Source organism: Convolutriloba macropyga, unplaced genomic scaffold, assembly GCF_964194025.1.
Source record: "Convolutriloba macropyga unplaced genomic scaffold, txConMacr16.3 SCAFFOLD_4369, whole genome shotgun sequence".
Lineage (NCBI taxonomy): Eukaryota > Metazoa > Xenacoelomorpha > Acoela > Convolutidae > Convolutriloba > Convolutriloba macropyga.
In genome coordinates, this window is record NW_027450000.1 from 1 (window position 1) to 16230 (window position 16230).

The following is a 16230-nucleotide window of genomic DNA, read 5'->3' on the forward strand; positions in this document are numbered from 1 at the left end:
CTTGGGATTATCCTCTGAGTGACATAGGTACCTCTGATATCTTTTCTGTATGTATCACTGTGTTTCACTCCGCACTCGACTAATACACACCGACTATCTGCTAGGTAGTCCGGAGTCCGAAGTAGGGATATCACAATTCACACCTGACACGAGTCACGATAATCCGACTTGTCGACAGCGTGTGTACACTAAGCCTAAGGATTATATCAGGTGATGCTTCATATGCTCTCTCAAGAACCGTCAAAACCCCGGGAATACGAGTAAATGTTTTTTTAAAACTAAAACCAGTTAACCACCACCTTCTCCGGTCTCCCGGCCCGTCCCGGGCGTGAAAAACAAACCCAGTTTCGCACAGACCACTGACCAAAATCGCAATCCAGGCGCTGCTCTCTGTGTTGACTGTTGCACGTGTTTCCACGGATGTATGAAGACCTGAGACTCCACAATCTGCGTTTTTTTTCGACCCCTGGGAGAAGGTGGGTTGAAAAACCCCTGCACCAATCTTTCGAGTCTGCGTACTCTGCTGCGGCGGCCTGGAGTCTGGACTGCAGGTGTCTGGTGCACCCTCAGTGGTCTCCGAGGATCTGTGGAATTGTCCCCGTCGATAGGCCAAGCGCTGCAAGGACCAGTGGCGGTCATAGGCCTGCAGTAGCTGAGAATGCCGGCTTTCGCCATGCGGCTCACCTTGATCCAGCTGGCCATCATGGTGGGGTGGCTGATTCCCTGTATAAACAGTGGTAGCCCTATGTAGTTTGATTAGCAAATCTGCCGCAAGCTAGAATGTCTAACCAGTGCATTGTTTCAACTTCCTGTGTCGGTGTGAAATCAGCACACGTTGCATCTCATCTCAAAGTCCTTTTGTAATTGCTTCGCACCTGCAGAGATGTTGCACCCCACCCTCGTGCATGTGTCGTCGAGCAGGGAGGCTTTCACGGCAGGTGGGAGGATCCCGTGGTCCCACAACGGCCCACCACAGCAGCCGGAAGGTGGACGACATAGCCGAGATGGTCCTGGCCATACCAGCTGGGAGGCACACGGTAACAAGGCCTTCCTGAAGGAGGACTGCCCATAGATAATGGCTCCACCGCCGGTCCAGCCCAAACCCGCACCTGAAACTGCCCTACCCGTCTCTGACAGTACCCGCTCAACTTGCTCGAAGATCCCATCCCATCCCATCCCATCCCAATCCCTTCACCGAAGCCCAAGAGCCCTGAGGCCAAGCCCGAACACCGCAAGACACCAGCGTGTGCCAGAGCCCCACCGCCGAAGGCCGTGACTGCACCGGCAGTGTTGGAGGAGGTCTGAGTAGAGTACAAGTCTGAGTGCATGCAGGAGCAGCAAAGTTAGCCATGGAGGACGAGTTGTAGCAGCAGACGGTTGGGGCACAAGGTGGCGGCAACAATTGCAGGCTTGGACTAGGGCCCAAGTGCTCTGCCGTGAAGGTCGGCACGTCCTCGCCACTGTTGCGTATTGTTGCAGCACTGCCCACTGTGATCCCTCTCTCTGGCGGTGCCTCAGTCCCAACAACCTTGTGTCCGTGTCACTTGATCAGGGCATGGCTATGGGAACTGAGATGGACAAGCTCAGCTGGAGGACTGTGTACACTGAGCTGCAGAGCGATGGGCCTCCTGTGCGGGGCGCCATGACCTCTTTACCAATGTGAGGCGACTCGCTTAGGCCAGACTCTGTCTGTACCGATGACCCCTCCAGTCCACCTGTTAGGCCCGCCACCATACAGTTGTGGCCCTGCCACTGACCAGTTCCGCTATACGATTCACCACAACCTGAGCAGCGAGTGTGTGTTTCGAGACAGATCTTTTGGGGTCTGTTGATGACCGGCCTCCTGTGGCAAACACATGATGACCTAAACTTGGCCGTCAATCCGGCACTTCATGAGACCGTCATGGCAGATGTACACTTGCTGTGCTGCCTGCCGCCCTGGGCGCTGCATACAATTCCTTCTTTCCAGCCCGTCGAGTTTTGATACGATGAGAGGAAGTGATTAGAGTCCTCAACCATCACGTTACAGACAGCACAACATGGGCCAGATGAGATATTGTTGCCAGGTGCTAGCTTGACTGTACCTCATCCCGTGCGCTGTACATGTCTCGCCCTTGCCTCGTATCTACCAATGGAACGGAGTGAACTATATACCAATGTAAGATATTGACCGTTAGAGTTTGACTTTGCAAGTGTTTCATGTCCGGGTCAGTAATAATGTCTTGTACGCTCAGAGACGTGATTGGATCTCTGCACAAATGCCCAGCTAGGACGTGACTCAGAGGAACGAAGGCAATTTGCTGGTGTTCCATGTGACAGCATCCCGTAGGGTGGCTGCAAGCACTAGAGAAGCTGAACGAATGTCCAGTAGGCCGTGCCGCCATGGTGGAGCTTCTCCTCGACTGCTGTCCCCGGCATCAGTCTGCGCATCATCTTTATGGCATGTCCAGCACTGGCGTCCATGTCCTGCATTTGGGTGTCCAGAAGCCGCATTATGGATCGCTGGCCACGAAGAGCAGGCACGACTCTAGTGTTGTACGGGTGTTGTGAACGCATTCGCAGGATGAGAACCTAGCAATCAAACCTTTGTCTAAACTACCGCCCAACCTACCAGTAGTCCCCCCCCCCCCCCCCCCCCAAAAAAAAAAAAAAACACAGCCTAAGTCTCTTTACCTTGCAGATGCTGGGTGTTTCAGAGACGACATGGCTGACCCACGCTGATCCTTGTCAGCAGCCCAACCCAAACAGGGCGGTTGCTGCAGTCCTCAAGGCAATGAATAGAGGCATGCATTCACATAAAGCCCCACAGTTGTCACTGGACGGGCAGAGTAAGGTGCTGGCCCCAGCGGTGATCTGCAGGATCAACCCTACATGCACCGTATGGAAAAGGGAAGGGATAATGTGGCCTGGAATTTCAGCAGTCCACCCCTCACTCTTTGTAGCGTAGACAGGAGAGAAACCCCAGTCCCACCTGCAGCAGCCGGAGGGACGTCGTGTGAATCAAGCCCTCTGCTTGACGTACCTCAAGCAAGATAAGGGATGGCCTCAGTTTGAGCAGCTCTGGGAGATTGGCATTCGGGAGAATGCTCTTCAGCTTCAGGATGCGGGCCGCCATTTCTGCCGAGCTGAGCTCCAGCAGTCCCGGCGCTCTCCTGTGTGGTTGAGGGGAACAAATTAAACTGCTCATACCCTTTGGGCAAGACCACGCCAGCACGGGACTGCGTGGTGAACATGGCCGTATGCCGAGAGCCATTCGTCTTGGGGAGGTGATATGGATGTGCGTAAGGTGAGCGCGATGAAAGCCCTAGGAGCAGTCCCCATGCCTGATTGCCAGAAGAGGGGAAGCGCAAAGGACAGCAAGCACAACATGGGAAGAGGGGGGGGGGGGGGGTGACAGCAGACTCGTGGGGAAGACTTGCGTAAGGCATGAAGGAACGGTTCTGGGTTCAGTGGAGGGTGGGGGGCTACTGGGCTGACCTGGCCATGTCTAAGCCCTCCTCAGGCGTGCATGTCAGCAGTGAGGTTAGCCGGTGGAGGAGCTGCTCCACCTCTGCCTCACTCAGCTCTGGGAAGAGATGCAATGCAAGCGATACTGATTGGTTAACAGAGCTCGTTAGTGTTGGGCATCGCTGATAGCTGAGCTTCCTGCGCCTGCCGTCCACAACTCTGGAGCCGAGAAATTTCTGGCCTGGGGTCTGCGGCGAGAGCGATGGTCCTGTTCCAGGCGTCCGGGTGCTGCCCCTAGCATTTTCAAAACCTGCGGACCCGCGTCCGTGGCCAGAACTGGAGTTACCCTGTGATGCTGCTCTCGGTAATGGCCCACGCCCGTGGCTGCAACATAACAAGCTTCCGAGGTACGCAGCATGACACGTGGTGCCTGTCTGCCGCACTCTGCTTGGATGGCCATACATCGCTTGTCTGGCGCTGTTTGGCTGTAGTTGTGTAGGCAAGCTGCTACCCGTATGCCGGCAAACCTCACTGTTCAAGTGCACTGAGCATGACATTCCTTCCTGGAGCAAACTTGTCTAGGCTTTGTCGGGTGGTTGAGCTTGTACAGCAATGGCACGGTAGGTATGGTTATGGCTGGTGGGTGTCCGACTGGAGGGTGCCACAACAGCCCTTGTGCTGTTTGACCAACCGACAACACTGAAGACCTGCTGGGCAGCAACAGTCAGACTTCCACACCGATTGATGTATCGTTAGTTCAATTTTTTGGTTACCATCAGTGGACGTCAGTTGCAGGGTGGAGGGTGTGCTTGTTCAATGTCCTCCAGAACGCAGCCCGGTGTGATCTCAGTCGCTCAGGCTGCGTCCTGCTAGGTAGGTACCTACCCTACCCTACGAGTACGAGTACTTTGCACGTATCCCTACCAGGAGGTCCCTACTAGTACGAGTAGTACAATAGTACAGTAGTGCCACTCTAGCACCAGTAATTTTTTAGAAAAAAAGAACTAGCGCCATCCCCCGGCCGCCTCCACTGCTGGGCGCAGCTACCTAGTACTAGCAGAGGGTAGGTACCTTGGGTACACTGACCTATCACCTTGGGTACCCTAACCTATCACCTTGGGTACACTGACTATTGTAGTACTCGTACCGGTAGCTGGGCCGGCACCGGCCGTCCGGCCCCGGGTATATGCAGTGTAATATACGTTTTGCAACTCGGAAGTGATACTACGGATACTACTACCTAGGTACGCGGATTACTTCTGGCTAGAGTTACCCGTACGTTACCACATCTATCTATACCCACCCCACATGTATACCCATGACTACTAGGTACAGTACTAAATTCGATCGACATTCGACCCCTCCCTAGTTTTATCCTGTCTACTAAGTACCCTAGGTGCCTACAGCTTTTGTAGATTCGCATTTCCCCATACCAAGGCGGAGAGGGGGGGGGGGGGGGGCAGGTGTGGTCTGATCAGGCCGGGGTACCCATACAGGGGGTGTAAAGTAGGGGCTGGTGTGCGGCATGGAGGAGGTGCTGCCGTGGTGAATGTCGGTGGCGCGGGAGTGGGCCCACGGGTTAGACCTGGGGTGGGGCCTGGGCTGGGTCCTGCGCTAGACAGACTGACAAGGGGTTATTGCATTACACACAAATTCCTAGTTGCCTTTCTACAGGGCCTCAGAGATAGTTTCCATGCTGCTATAGTTTGGTTGCTGCAGTCATGAAGAGCCGAACCCCTGCATGATGCCAAGCATCTGCCTACTATCTGACTGCCATCCCGAGGAATTCATGCAGATGAATAATCAAATACCTCTACCACAAGCGTAAACACAGGCACAGGCCTTTCTAAAGCAGGGTGTGGCACTACTTGATGGATACATAGTCTCTCATACGCATCGGAAGCGTTATTATTTCAGGTGGAGGGTGCGCGTCCACTGTGGCCTGGAGGTCGACTTCGTCTCGGCGTCGCCCATCTATCCGACAGGGCGTTGGACGGATGGCACATAGGACATGCCCTGCTGGCCTGCGACAGTATACCTTTCCCTACTGGACTGATGGGGGCTTCTTGGGGCTGTTGGCCCCTCCTGCCATTGTGGCCGCTGCCTTGGCTTTCGCCGACGCCAGCTTTGCCTTGTTCTGGCGGTAGTCCAAGGCTGCCTGCACAGTGATTGGGTTTTTAAAGGGGGGGGGGGGGGGGGGGGCAATTGAGGCTTCAGGGGGTTGCCAGCACCCAGGAGGTGCTTGTCTAGACAGCAGTCGCTCCTGCCCATGATGGTCAAGACCCAAACGAGCCTGGAAAGGCTTGAAAACCAGGATCAAGAAGAAGCCAACAACTCCTCACCTGCAGGGCATCCGACACGCGCGCATCGGTCCCTACTCCGGCAGTTGGAATCTCCCGTACAGAGTTTCCTTCGCCAGACTCCTCGCCGTCTGCAGAGGTCGATGCAGACGCTGACCCCTGCTGCCTCTGGCGATACTCCATTGCGGCCTTCACACGTGCGGCAGCTTCCTCGGCAATGAACGTTGAAGCCGCTTGCCGGTCCGCTCCTGCGGCCCCACCAGTGGGAGACTTGTCCCCATCCGCCTGCACACCCGCGGGATGCAATTCAAGAAGCAAATTCCAAACCAGTGCCAAGCCTGCTTCTGGGCATGGACGGGAAGAGCCATGCCCTGCTCTTGTGAACATCTTAGGCAAGACTCTAAGAGATTTTGGATTGATGGGGCCAGCCCACTGTGCACTCCCTTGCACTGCACCCATGATAACAATCCCAAGCTCGAGGCGAGAAGTGGTGAGGCGAGTGTCAATGCCGGCTGTGCCGCAACCGTGATACCTTGGATCGAAACGCCGGGATAGCGCGCAGCAGTTGGTCCCTGAGCAAAATGTACTGCTTGTACCGGACGATAAGCCATTCGATGTTGGTTGCCTCCACATCCTACAGTGCAGACGTAGCAGCAGGTTGAATCGTTGGTGACGGAGCAAGCGCAGTCGCAACACTAGTCCACACTGCAGATGAAAACTGCACAGGGAGAAGGTGCGCAGTGCAGGGGGAATGTGTCACCTCCAGGGTGGGTTTCCGTCCCTCCTTGGTGGTAAACGCGGTGGTCCAGGGCTGTAACTCCTCCTGATAGTGTCGTACCGAACAACAGTGCTCAGAGCATGACAGACATCATGATGCCGTGTGTGTGTGCATTCACATGTGGCGCAGCTATGTTGGGTTGGGTGGCTTTGGTGACGGGCATCGATAACACAGGGTTCCCCCGTGCAAAGACCGAGCCAATACCTGCAGGTTGCGGTACTCTCTGAGCTGAGCTTTGTAGCTGTTCATGAGCTGGTTGCGTGAGGGAGTCTTCCCTCCCCCGCTGCGCTTTGCCGCACTCTCGTAGGATGATGAGCCCGGACCTGAGGACAGAAAGGGGGAAAGGGGGGGGGGGGGGGGGGGAGCAAGGCAGGTGTCAGCAGAATGCACAGGAAAGCCTATCATGGATGCAAAGATAGATCCTCACAGCTCTCACAGGGAGGTGGGAACCCCTGGGCATGACTGCTAGTCACCCCCGGTCGCATTTCTTCAGTTTCAAGGTTGTTTCCCGCCTCTCTCTTTGCTGGAACACTGCCTGGGACGTCAAGGGCTGGGGGAGACGTCCAAACTGAGGGAGGAGCCCGCCTGCCGGGGCGAGCTCTGACCATCACGTTTCATGTCTTGCAGACAAAAGCGTGCAGAAAAGTGCCCACCCCCTTCTCCCCCATTCGCTCTGCAGTTCTCTGCTAGCAAAAAGCACCTGTGTGCTTGGCAACCGTGAGCTCCCGGTGCACATCCTCCACCGCTGCAAGCACTCGCACGGCCGCATGGCGCCGCCGCAAGCCCGATGAGATGGCCGCCCTGTGTGCAGCTGTTGGCCTCCTCCCCTTGAGCTTGGCACTCAGCAGGGCCCTTGTCTCCGGGGTGTGGTGGAGGTCGCCCCTCCGGGAATGGGTTGCGCTCATCTTGGCCTTTGTTGACTGGGACCCCGGCAACAGACACACACATGTCAGATCACACAAAACAAAGGCCCAATCGGGGCCACAAGAGGTTGAAGTTGCAAGAGCGGAGAGAATGAGAGTCTCCGATTTGCAAGTGGATGGAGGAGGATGCTCAATGCACCTTCTTCAGTGTCTTGCCTCGCTTGGCCTTGGCCATCTTCTCCCGGGTTTCTGAGTCAAAGCTCCTGCCTTTATTCCACGCGGGCATGCCCTGCAACAGCAGAAAGCGTTAGGGCCCAAAGCCGGATGCACGTCGACTAGCTCCCGAGCTACATGGCAGCACACACTCTCTGGCGTGCGAGGTGACCAGCAACTATGGAGAGCATGCACATCCCTGCTGTTCCGGAAAGAGATTCCGTGACAGAGGGCCAAAAAATGGGCCAATTTGCGCATGTGCCAGTTCAAACAATCCCCTCCCCTTGTTCTTGCCTTGTCTCTGGCTCTCAGGGGTTTGGGGTGGGGTGGGGGGGTGGGGGGGAAGACAAAACAACAAGGCAGGGTATCCTTGGAAGGGCCGCAGGTGCATCTGAAGCTGTTTGGCACGACAGGTAACCAGGCACAAACCGTCTTGTTGAATGTCTCAAGTCGTTTCGCTTTGTATTCCGGGTCCTTCCACTTCTCCTTCATTTTGTTGCTGAGATTCTTGCGGTGCGCAGCTGACAGCTTCTTGTTTTTGTTCCAAGCTGGAATTCCACAGGGGCGCCCTCGACGGCGGTGCACCGGGGCCTCGCTGGTGACAGAGGATGAGGCTGTGGCTGCCTGCTTTCCGAGACAGCAAATGTGGAGTCAGCAAACAGGATGCTCATGCGTGGGGCGCCCAACCTTCGGCCAGGGTGTGTAAACTTTGGGGTCAGTCCGAATCCCTGTTGCCATCATTGCTCGTAGATGAATACATCTGCCCGTCTCTTGCAGCGTAGACCGGAGAGCCGACTTAATCAGGATGGATGGAAGTAGGCTGGGGTAGAGGAGGAGGCAGGCACATTGGGCGCCATAAGGCAGTGGCAGAGAGGGGGGACGAGCCGAGGGGGGGGGGGGGGGGGGGGGGGGACGAGCCTGCAGGTGGTGAGGTGGTGGTGAAACGGGCGTAGATGAGAACCGCACTTCCATGCAGTTTCAGGCAAAATCCATCGAGTAGACACAGACCAGGGCGTCAGTTAAGACTGATACCGACAATGCACTGACCTTGCTGGCTGGCTCCTCAGAGTCTACCAATGGCCCTGCTACCCGGGCAGCAGAAGTGCTTGTGGTACTACCTCGCTTCTGAGGCCCCTCGCTGCTTAGCTCGGGGCTGCTCTGCTGCTGTAGACCGGACTTGGGGACACGACCCTTCGATGGGCTGCGGCTGACACGTTGTCCAGCAGAAGAGGACTGAGCATCGGAAAAGCTGCCTGTGGAAGACCGGGAATACAGCAAAGGTAGGCTTGTGAGGCAATGTAGTCCGGGAGCCATCAGCCCCCCCCCCCCCCCCCCCTCTTCTGCGGGTGAAGGACCAGGATGTGGGAGTACTGGCTGCTGCCCAGGGCAACTGATGTTCATGGTGACAGACGGTGCCCAAGTGCTTCGTTACAAACAGAAATTTGCAGATACCAGTTCGTGTGTTATCCCCCCAGACCAGGAGAGAAGGGTGAACTGTACCTGAGGCAGTGACACAGCTCCGTCTGCGATCCCTGCTGGGCCTCTGACGGCTGAGCGCTAGAGCTCCCAGCCGCAATGGCAGCCTACTGCTACTGCTGCTGGTGCTGTTAGCAACGGCAGGTGAGGCTGCAAGGGCAGAGTGGACATGACGAGTAAGAGCAAGCAAGATCGTACATGTGAGTCAGACATGTCAGCCCCGCCAAGGCTCATGTACGAGAGCAGGTCATGTAGAACACTGCAGAGGTCTTGCTGTCAGGGTAAGTGTAAGTTGGAACGAGATCAGGGGAGGGAGGCGGGAAGGGTTCACTAGAAGGGGTTGGAGTCCGGGGAGGAGTGGGCAGAGAAAACGGAGCCAAGAGAGGGACAACTTTAGCAAGGTAGAGGGGGCGCACCTGACCCCCGCCCATGCATGGGCATGGTCAGGCAGCTGGGCCTGCTGCAGAGTGTTCGTGGTCGAGTGCAGACCATTCTGCCGGGTGCGGAGACGAGCAGGCAGGTAGCACGTACGCCCGTTCGACGGGGACCGGAAGGAGAGGTGCGCGGGCTGGATAAGGACCCGACGGGACGGTGGGTGGGTAGGGGGTTGGGAGGAGTATGACGTGGTGAGGCCACCCGGGGGGGGGGGGGTAGAGCGGCCGTGCTCACACTACAAAGATGACTGTCGTTTTCAGGTTCTGACTGGGCGACTTCCTGTACAACACATTCCTCAGCAAACCACCGAGGGGGAGGGAATATGCGACACTTTCTAGCCTCCTTCTAAGCCTACCTAACCTCTATTCGCAGGCAGCGAGGCGCTCTTTGACAGGTAGGATATCGACACTGTTGTGCGGCGGTGCGGCCAGTGAAGAAACGAAGGCTATAGTAGCTCCGCAGCTCTAGCTCCGCAGCAGTGACAGAATCCTCCGCAATCCAGCAGGGCTTAATTCATTCCACTCAATCAATACGTTTAATTGGACTTTTGGTAGGGTACCACACTACCACTCACTACTCTGAGATCACAACCGCGTGCCGATTCGGTGTGGATGTGGTACGTGTTGTCGGAATCTTTAAGCGTCCCCTGACGCCTTCCGAGCTGCGGCTTGAATATTGACAGCGTGGTGTTGCGGAAACTGTAATCCTAGCTAGCTCTTAGCAGTACGAGTACTTGGCACTTGCGCGCCCAATCGGTCTCGGACGAGGGCAGCGAGGTAAACAGTTTCCTTGCCTTAGCCGGAAGCGGCACCGACGCCCGACACTGACCCATCCGTAACAGCCTTCAGCCGGCTAAGGTGAGAGGCAGACAAGGTCGGCAGATCGCTTACAAGGCTACGCAGGAGGATGCCGTTCAAGCTAAGCATCGCGACGTCCGACCGATGCCTTACTGGTTCGTGCGGACTCACGTGCCTCGCACACGCGCACCGAGCACGTGCGTGAAAGGGCCAATGCCCAATCCCAATTCCCATTCCCCCGGGCCTGCTTCCTGTCCGCACGGCCGTCCCACGCTAGGGTACCCAGAGGGGGTAGGGAAGGTAGGTACCTACCTGGGACTAGGGGCTAGGGAAGGTAGGGTAGGGTAGGTGCATGGGACTGGCGGGGCCCAGGCGCCCAGGCCCCAGGGCACTGACAGGCCGAATGCCGATTGCCGATGCCATGTGCCAACTCAGACGACGTCCAGCTGGCACGGAATGAAGCCCTACAAGTACTATGTGATCAGGGTCCAGGGATTCATGACCGGTGTGTCAGAGGTCACACAGCTGCCAAATCGGACGAGGATTACAAATGTGCGTTCACAATATAGGGAGATAGTATGATATGGAACTTGGGCAGTTGCACCAGGACGGGTTGCACTGCACGAAGCTGTTGGGTTTTCGGTCGTGCAGGGTTAAAGTCAGGGTTCGGCATTCACGATGTCAGGCCTACTTGGTCTACTTGCTCTACAGGTCTACATATATATATGCGTCTACTTGGATATTGGTCTACAGATATACTTAGTACATATTGGCTTAGGGTTTTAGGACACCCTACCTCAGTGTAGGACAAAAAACATCGTGGGAGAGAGAGGAAAAAAAAATAACGCGGCAGGCCGCGGGGGCTATATGTGAGACCTAAAGTCTCTGAGGTCCTTAAAATGGACTTACATATGTAAGTAATATCTATCCATCTATCTACATATTGATCTACTTGGTATACCTGGTCTAGTATACCTGGTATGTTACTGCCCCGATACCTAGCTATAGTCTTGGTATAACATGACATCAGTTAAGAAAGAAATTACTTCTTCGGTTTGGCCACAATCTCTGAGACTATTCTAACTACTAACAGCGAGTGTACATGCATCCAGACCAAAAAAGCATTTTCTATTTTTCCGCCATTACTATAAGCATTAGTACTGTTTCCAAATTCGGAAACAGCTAACTTCAGCGAATAACAAGCTGTTCTTTTGTTCGGGCGATACCACTAATCGCTACCTACGCGCTGCGCTTTGAGCGTACTATTCATGTACTCGTACCTCCTATTGCCCAAAACCCAATTGCGCTTCGCTGAGATAATCCAGGCGCAGCGAGGACGGTACGCAGCGGCACCGGAGCGGAGCGTTCAGGCTATCAGGTACATGAAGTAGTAAACATATAATGGGGCCGGACAAGTTTCTGGGCTGAACGATCAAGATCGGGCGGTTGTAAATATGCTTCCGTGTAGTAAATTATTCCTATAGATGGGGCGAAATTTCTTGCTGTCGGGAAACGAAAAGATGCCGATTTTTTTAAAAAATAGGAAACGTCCGATGACGTAGTACTGGCTGCAGGCCGTCCGATCACTCAAAAGCCGGCCGTACGTACTACGGGTGATAGGCACGGTTTGTACGAGTACGCGTATAGTACGAGCTAGGTACGTACCATTGCACCATCCGAAGCCTAGCGCTCGCCCAACTGCAAGTTGCCCTCGTATATATATCATAGTAATCATTTTACAAAGGGTGCACATGTACTACTACATGGGTTCATGTTGCATTGAAATATATTATGTGCTTCTTCGGGGCGGGGATGAGAAAAGGTGCTTTGACCGGTGGAACATTGAGATTATTATTACTATCATTATTATTAGGCGACACTAATTATATCTGTTGTTTTAGCCGGACGATCCCGTCAGAATGGGGGGGGGGCATATATATTATTTGCCTGAAAACAAATAATAGTTTTCCAGTAGGACTTTGTGCATTATTCGGTGGAGTTTCGAAGTATGAATGGGCACATCCTGAGTATGAGCCCCCCCCAAAAATCGCCAGAAACTCTCCGAACGACATGTTTCGGGCTACAGCGCTCGCCAGAACCGAGCGCGACCCACCAAACCGGCTGCTCGATGCCCGTTGAACGGCGGGGTACGACCCCCCGTGTACTTGCCCTCAAAACGAAACAGTTTTAATATCCTTAGTAATTTAATCCAAGCGAAGCGAGGATGGTGCGCATCAGCACCGAACGTAGCGTTCAGGCTAAAGGTACGTGAGTGGTAAACATATATTGGGGACCGGGTAATTTTTCTGGGCCGAACGATGAAAATCGGGCGGTGTCTGATGTGCCACGGTAGGGTACTTTTTTCTTATATGTAGGGCAGAAATTTCTTCCTGTCGGGAAAAATTAGTCACGTTAAATAGGCGCCGTCCGATCGAATTTTCGCACTTCGAAATGGCCGTCCGATCCTAGGGTACGGTACGGTAACCCTAGCTAGCCCCTCCAGAGCCCCAGGCTCGCCGATCACTCGGCTGTGCTGCTCCAGCCGGGAGGTAGAGGCTGTTAGCGATATAACGATATCGCTACCCCGCGGAGCCGCTTTGACTTGCGGAACACATGTCGTAGTCATCGCTTGGTTTGCGGCCGGGATACGGGCCAACGTGGACGTGCAATTCATCCTGGATCACGACGCTCTCTTGAACTACATCTGAAAGTACGCAACTAAGGGCGAGAAGAGGTCAGCTTTCTTCGAGGTCATGTTCAAGTCCGTTGTCCGGGAGGCCGTTGTGGAGAGTGCGGGGGGAGAGTACCGCACAGTCACCCAAGTCTTGAGCCGCCTTCTCAACAAGCAAATCGGTGAGCGTGACTACGGCGCCGTTGAGGTCTGCCACATTCTCCATAAGCTGCCCATGTGGCAGTGTCCCCGCGGATTTGTTAACCTCCGGACAAATGGCCAGCGCAGCCTCCAGCGAGCCAGAGACACCGGCGGGGAGGACGGAGATGAGAACAATATTGTCTCGGAGTCGGACCTGAGTGGTACAAGTCTCGCCCGGAAGAGCTTTCGACTATTTCGATGTACGACCTGAAGGCAAAGCATCTCCCCAACTACACCGCTGTTGGCGGTCCGGCCAAGGTTCCGGTCATGAAGCCTTGGATCAAGCCGCCTTTGTATGGGCCGCGTTATGGGGAATTCTGCCGGCAGATCCTTACCGCCCACGTCCCATGGAGGCAGTCTCCAGATGATGTGCTAGCCAACCCTATTCCGTGCGGCCCCCGGATCGCGGAGCCCATGCCTGCATCCGGATCGGGCGATTGGGAGGACCCATGGGTGACAACATTTCACAAGGGGGAGTTCCCCGGCGTCGCCCCCCTACCAGTGCAACGTTTGTTTATGCGTCTCGTGAGGGAGGCTAAGCACGAGACGGAGAAGGCCATCGCAAAGACTGAGGCCGTGGTCAATGGACGGAAAGTCCCGGAAGAGGAGGCTGAGGAAGAACATGAGGAACATTTCGAAGACGTCGAGGAGGAGGATGACGTGGACCAACTATTTCGCCGCGATGCCAACTTTCGCGGTGGCGAGGGAGATGGCGAGGGTGGTGAGGCAGATAACATCGATTGGAGTGAAGCGTGCCCCCAAGAGTGGCGTGACCGTGGGCTACAAGATGTGCAGACGTGGCTTTCGGAATAGATCCAAACCACAGATGTTAGCATGGACGTCGGGGATTGGGTGTCGGATGTGAGCTTCCGCACTCTTCGTGAGGAGCAACGCTTGTGTGTGGGCATCGTGTGGAGCCACCTTTCGGGAGCGGGGAGTGGGCAGCTACTCATGAATATTCTGAGTACCGGGAACCGGCAAGAGCCGCACCGTGAAGGCCATCGTGAAGGTGATTGGTATGCTCACGGACGGCGACTACTCCCGCTACATATTGGCAGCCCCAACTGGCATGGCTGCATTCTTGTTCAAAGGACGCACATTGCACAACGTGTGCCAACTGCCGGTGAAGGACGTCACGAAACTCGAGTCGTTGGAGGGGCAAGGGAAGGCGAGATTGGAGGACCGGTGGAAGGATGTCGATTTACTCATCATCGACGAGCAGAGCATGGTCGGCTTGAGAATGCTTGGCCACATTGATGCTCGGTTGCGACAGGCGAAGGGGAAGCCGAACCTTCCATTCGGGGGTGTCCATGTCACCATCGTGGTAGACAACGGCCAGCTACCTCCCGTCAATGACAAACCCAAGTTCGATCTCGACAGCGGGCGCTGGTCAACTTCAAGCCATGCGGCTGCCGGTGCAGCGCTATACGTTAACCTATTCAACACTGTGGTGCAGTTGAGGCAACCGATGCGGCAAGATGCCAACGACCCATTCTACGGAATGCTGCAGCGCCTCCGGGAGGGGGAGGTCACTAAGGAAGATTGGAACGTCTGGAAAACCCGGTCTTTAGCCCACCTCCCAATGGACGAGAAGCATCAGTTCATGGACGCCTTGTGGTTGTATCCTACCAGGACGGGAGCCCTTGAGCACAATCTGCGGTGCTACGAACGGCTAGGGAACCCAATGGCGGTGCTTCATGCGCAAGATAGCCACCCCAGTGTCGGCAAGGACGCGGATGCAAATCACTTCATGGGTTTGGAATCCCGTGTGGTAGTTGCATTAGGATCTCGCGTTACGCTTCGGCGGAATCTCTGGACAGGTTGCGGCTTTGTGAACGGGGCCATGGGCACAGTGCGGGCCATCGTCTATGTAGACGGAGAAGGCCCTCCCCACCTTCCCCTGGCAATCATCGTGGAGTTCGACGACTACGCCCGTCCAGGTTACCAAGGGGTGGCTTGGCATGTGCCTCTGACGGCCAGTAGCTGTGAGGCGACCCTCGGAAGCCGGAATGTTTCAAGGACTCAATTCCCGATCATTTTGGCCTTCTCTATCAATATCCACAAGAGCCAAGGCTTCACAATTGGAGAGGGACGTCCGATCACCAAGGCGGTTGTGAATCTTGGCAACAGGGAGGGCTCCGCTGGCCTATCGTTTGTGGCGTTGTCCCAGGTGAAGGTACTCCCCAACTTGGCGTTGCACCCCTGCCCGTCGTTTGATCGTCTCGATAGGTTGAAAAGCTTGACTCAACTTCACAAGCGGAAGCTGCATGACACGTATCTTACGCAGTAAGGCTGGGTATCAACTTGGATTTGTCGGTATCGATGGTAGTGATGGTTGGGCCGGCGGGTATCGATAGTTGTGATGGTTGGGCCAGTCGGTATCGATAGTAGTGATGGTTGGGCCAGCCGGTATTGATAGTCACCGGAAGGTATCGCTATCGGTATCGATAGTCGCGGGATGGTATCGCTATCTGCATCGATGGTTGAGTGCCATTTCCCTATTGGTATCGATAGTAGCATGACAAATAACTATTGGTATCGATAGTACAAGGCCAATAGACTATTGCCATCGATAGTTGCGTTCCGTATCGGTATCGGTATCGATGGTCAGGTTTGGCTGAACCATCGGTATCGATGGTCAGGGACAGTTGAACCATTGGTATCGATGGTCAGGGACAGTTGAACCATCGGTATCGATGGTCGAGGTCAGTAGAACTATTGGTATCGATAGTCAGGTCAAGGTATCGGCATCGGTATCGATAGTTTCGACTGGTATCGGTATCGATACCGATACCGATGTATCGCTATCAAGCACTGATAGTTGGGTTTGTTTCATACGAATATTTCTAGGTAAGAATACGAATACGGAAAATTAAAGGTTAACAAAACTCCCCTCTTTCACAAGCTAGGGTGTGTGGCGCAAGAATCGTACTTGGACGATCTCACTTGGCGGGGGAGAGGGTCGAGCATGCGTGGGTGGGAGCCTCATCCCGCCTACAAATGTTTCACCAATGGGAATTGAACCCGCGACAATGTTGTAACATATGGA

General features: G+C 55.0%; 3 protein-coding genes across 3 annotated transcripts; 1 reads left to right on the plus strand and 2 right to left on the minus strand.

The window, feature by feature from the left end:
• Positions 1-2330: 2330 nt before the first annotated feature.
• On the minus strand, positions 2331-4004 carry LOC142355532 (uncharacterized). The gene is made up of 3 exons (XM_075407661.1): positions 3478-4004; positions 3023-3152; positions 2331-2466 (listed from the first exon to the last, which is right to left on the minus strand). The coding sequence occupies exons 1-3, from the start codon at positions 4002-4004 to the stop codon at positions 2344-2346; spliced, it is 780 nt and encodes a 259-aa protein (XP_075263776.1). The 3' UTR covers positions 2331-2343.
• Positions 4005-5115: 1111 nt separating this feature from the next.
• Positions 5116-7655, minus strand: LOC142355534 (uncharacterized). The gene is made up of 7 exons (XM_075407663.1): positions 7588-7655; positions 7226-7445; positions 6730-6848; positions 6508-6570; positions 6280-6381; positions 5790-6032; positions 5116-5605 (listed from the first exon to the last, which is right to left on the minus strand). The coding sequence occupies exons 1-7, from the start codon at positions 7621-7623 to the stop codon at positions 5492-5494; spliced, it is 897 nt and encodes a 298-aa protein (XP_075263778.1). The 5' UTR covers positions 7624-7655; the 3' UTR covers positions 5116-5491.
• A 6544-nt stretch (positions 7656-14199) lies between these two features.
• LOC142355533 (ATP-dependent DNA helicase PIF1-like) lies at positions 14200-15471 on the plus strand. The gene has a single exon (XM_075407662.1). It carries the CDS (start codon positions 14200-14202, stop codon positions 15469-15471), a length of 1272 nt encoding a protein of 423 aa, XP_075263777.1.
• The last annotated feature ends 759 nt before the right edge of the window (positions 15472-16230 follow it).

Coding starts and splice junctions, on each gene's coding strand:
- LOC142355532 (XM_075407661.1), bottom strand. CDS start 4,004: ATGTCATGCTCAGTGCACTTGAACAGTGAGGTTTGCCGGCATACGGGT. Junction 3,153..3,477: donor GAGGGCTTAGACATGGCCAG/GTCAGCCCAGTA, acceptor TCAACCACACAG/GAGAGCGCCGGGACTGCTGG. Junction 2,467..3,022: donor CATCCCTTATCTTGCTTGAG/GTACGTCAAGCA, acceptor ACCCAAATGCAG/GACATGGACGCCAGTGCTGG.
- LOC142355534 (XM_075407663.1), bottom strand. CDS start 7,623: ATGGCCAAGGCCAAGCGAGGCAAGACACTGAAGAAG. Junction 6,849..7,225: donor CACGGTTGCCAAGCACACAG/GTGCTTTTTGCT, acceptor TTCTGTCCTCAG/GTCCGGGCTCATCATCCTAC. Junction 6,382..6,507: donor GACGGAAACCCACCCTGGAG/GTGACACATTCC, acceptor TCTGCACTGTAG/GATGTGGAGGCAACCAACAT.
- LOC142355533 (XM_075407662.1), top strand. CDS start 14,200: ATGCTCACGGACGGCGACTACTCCCGCTACATATTGGCAGCCCCAACT.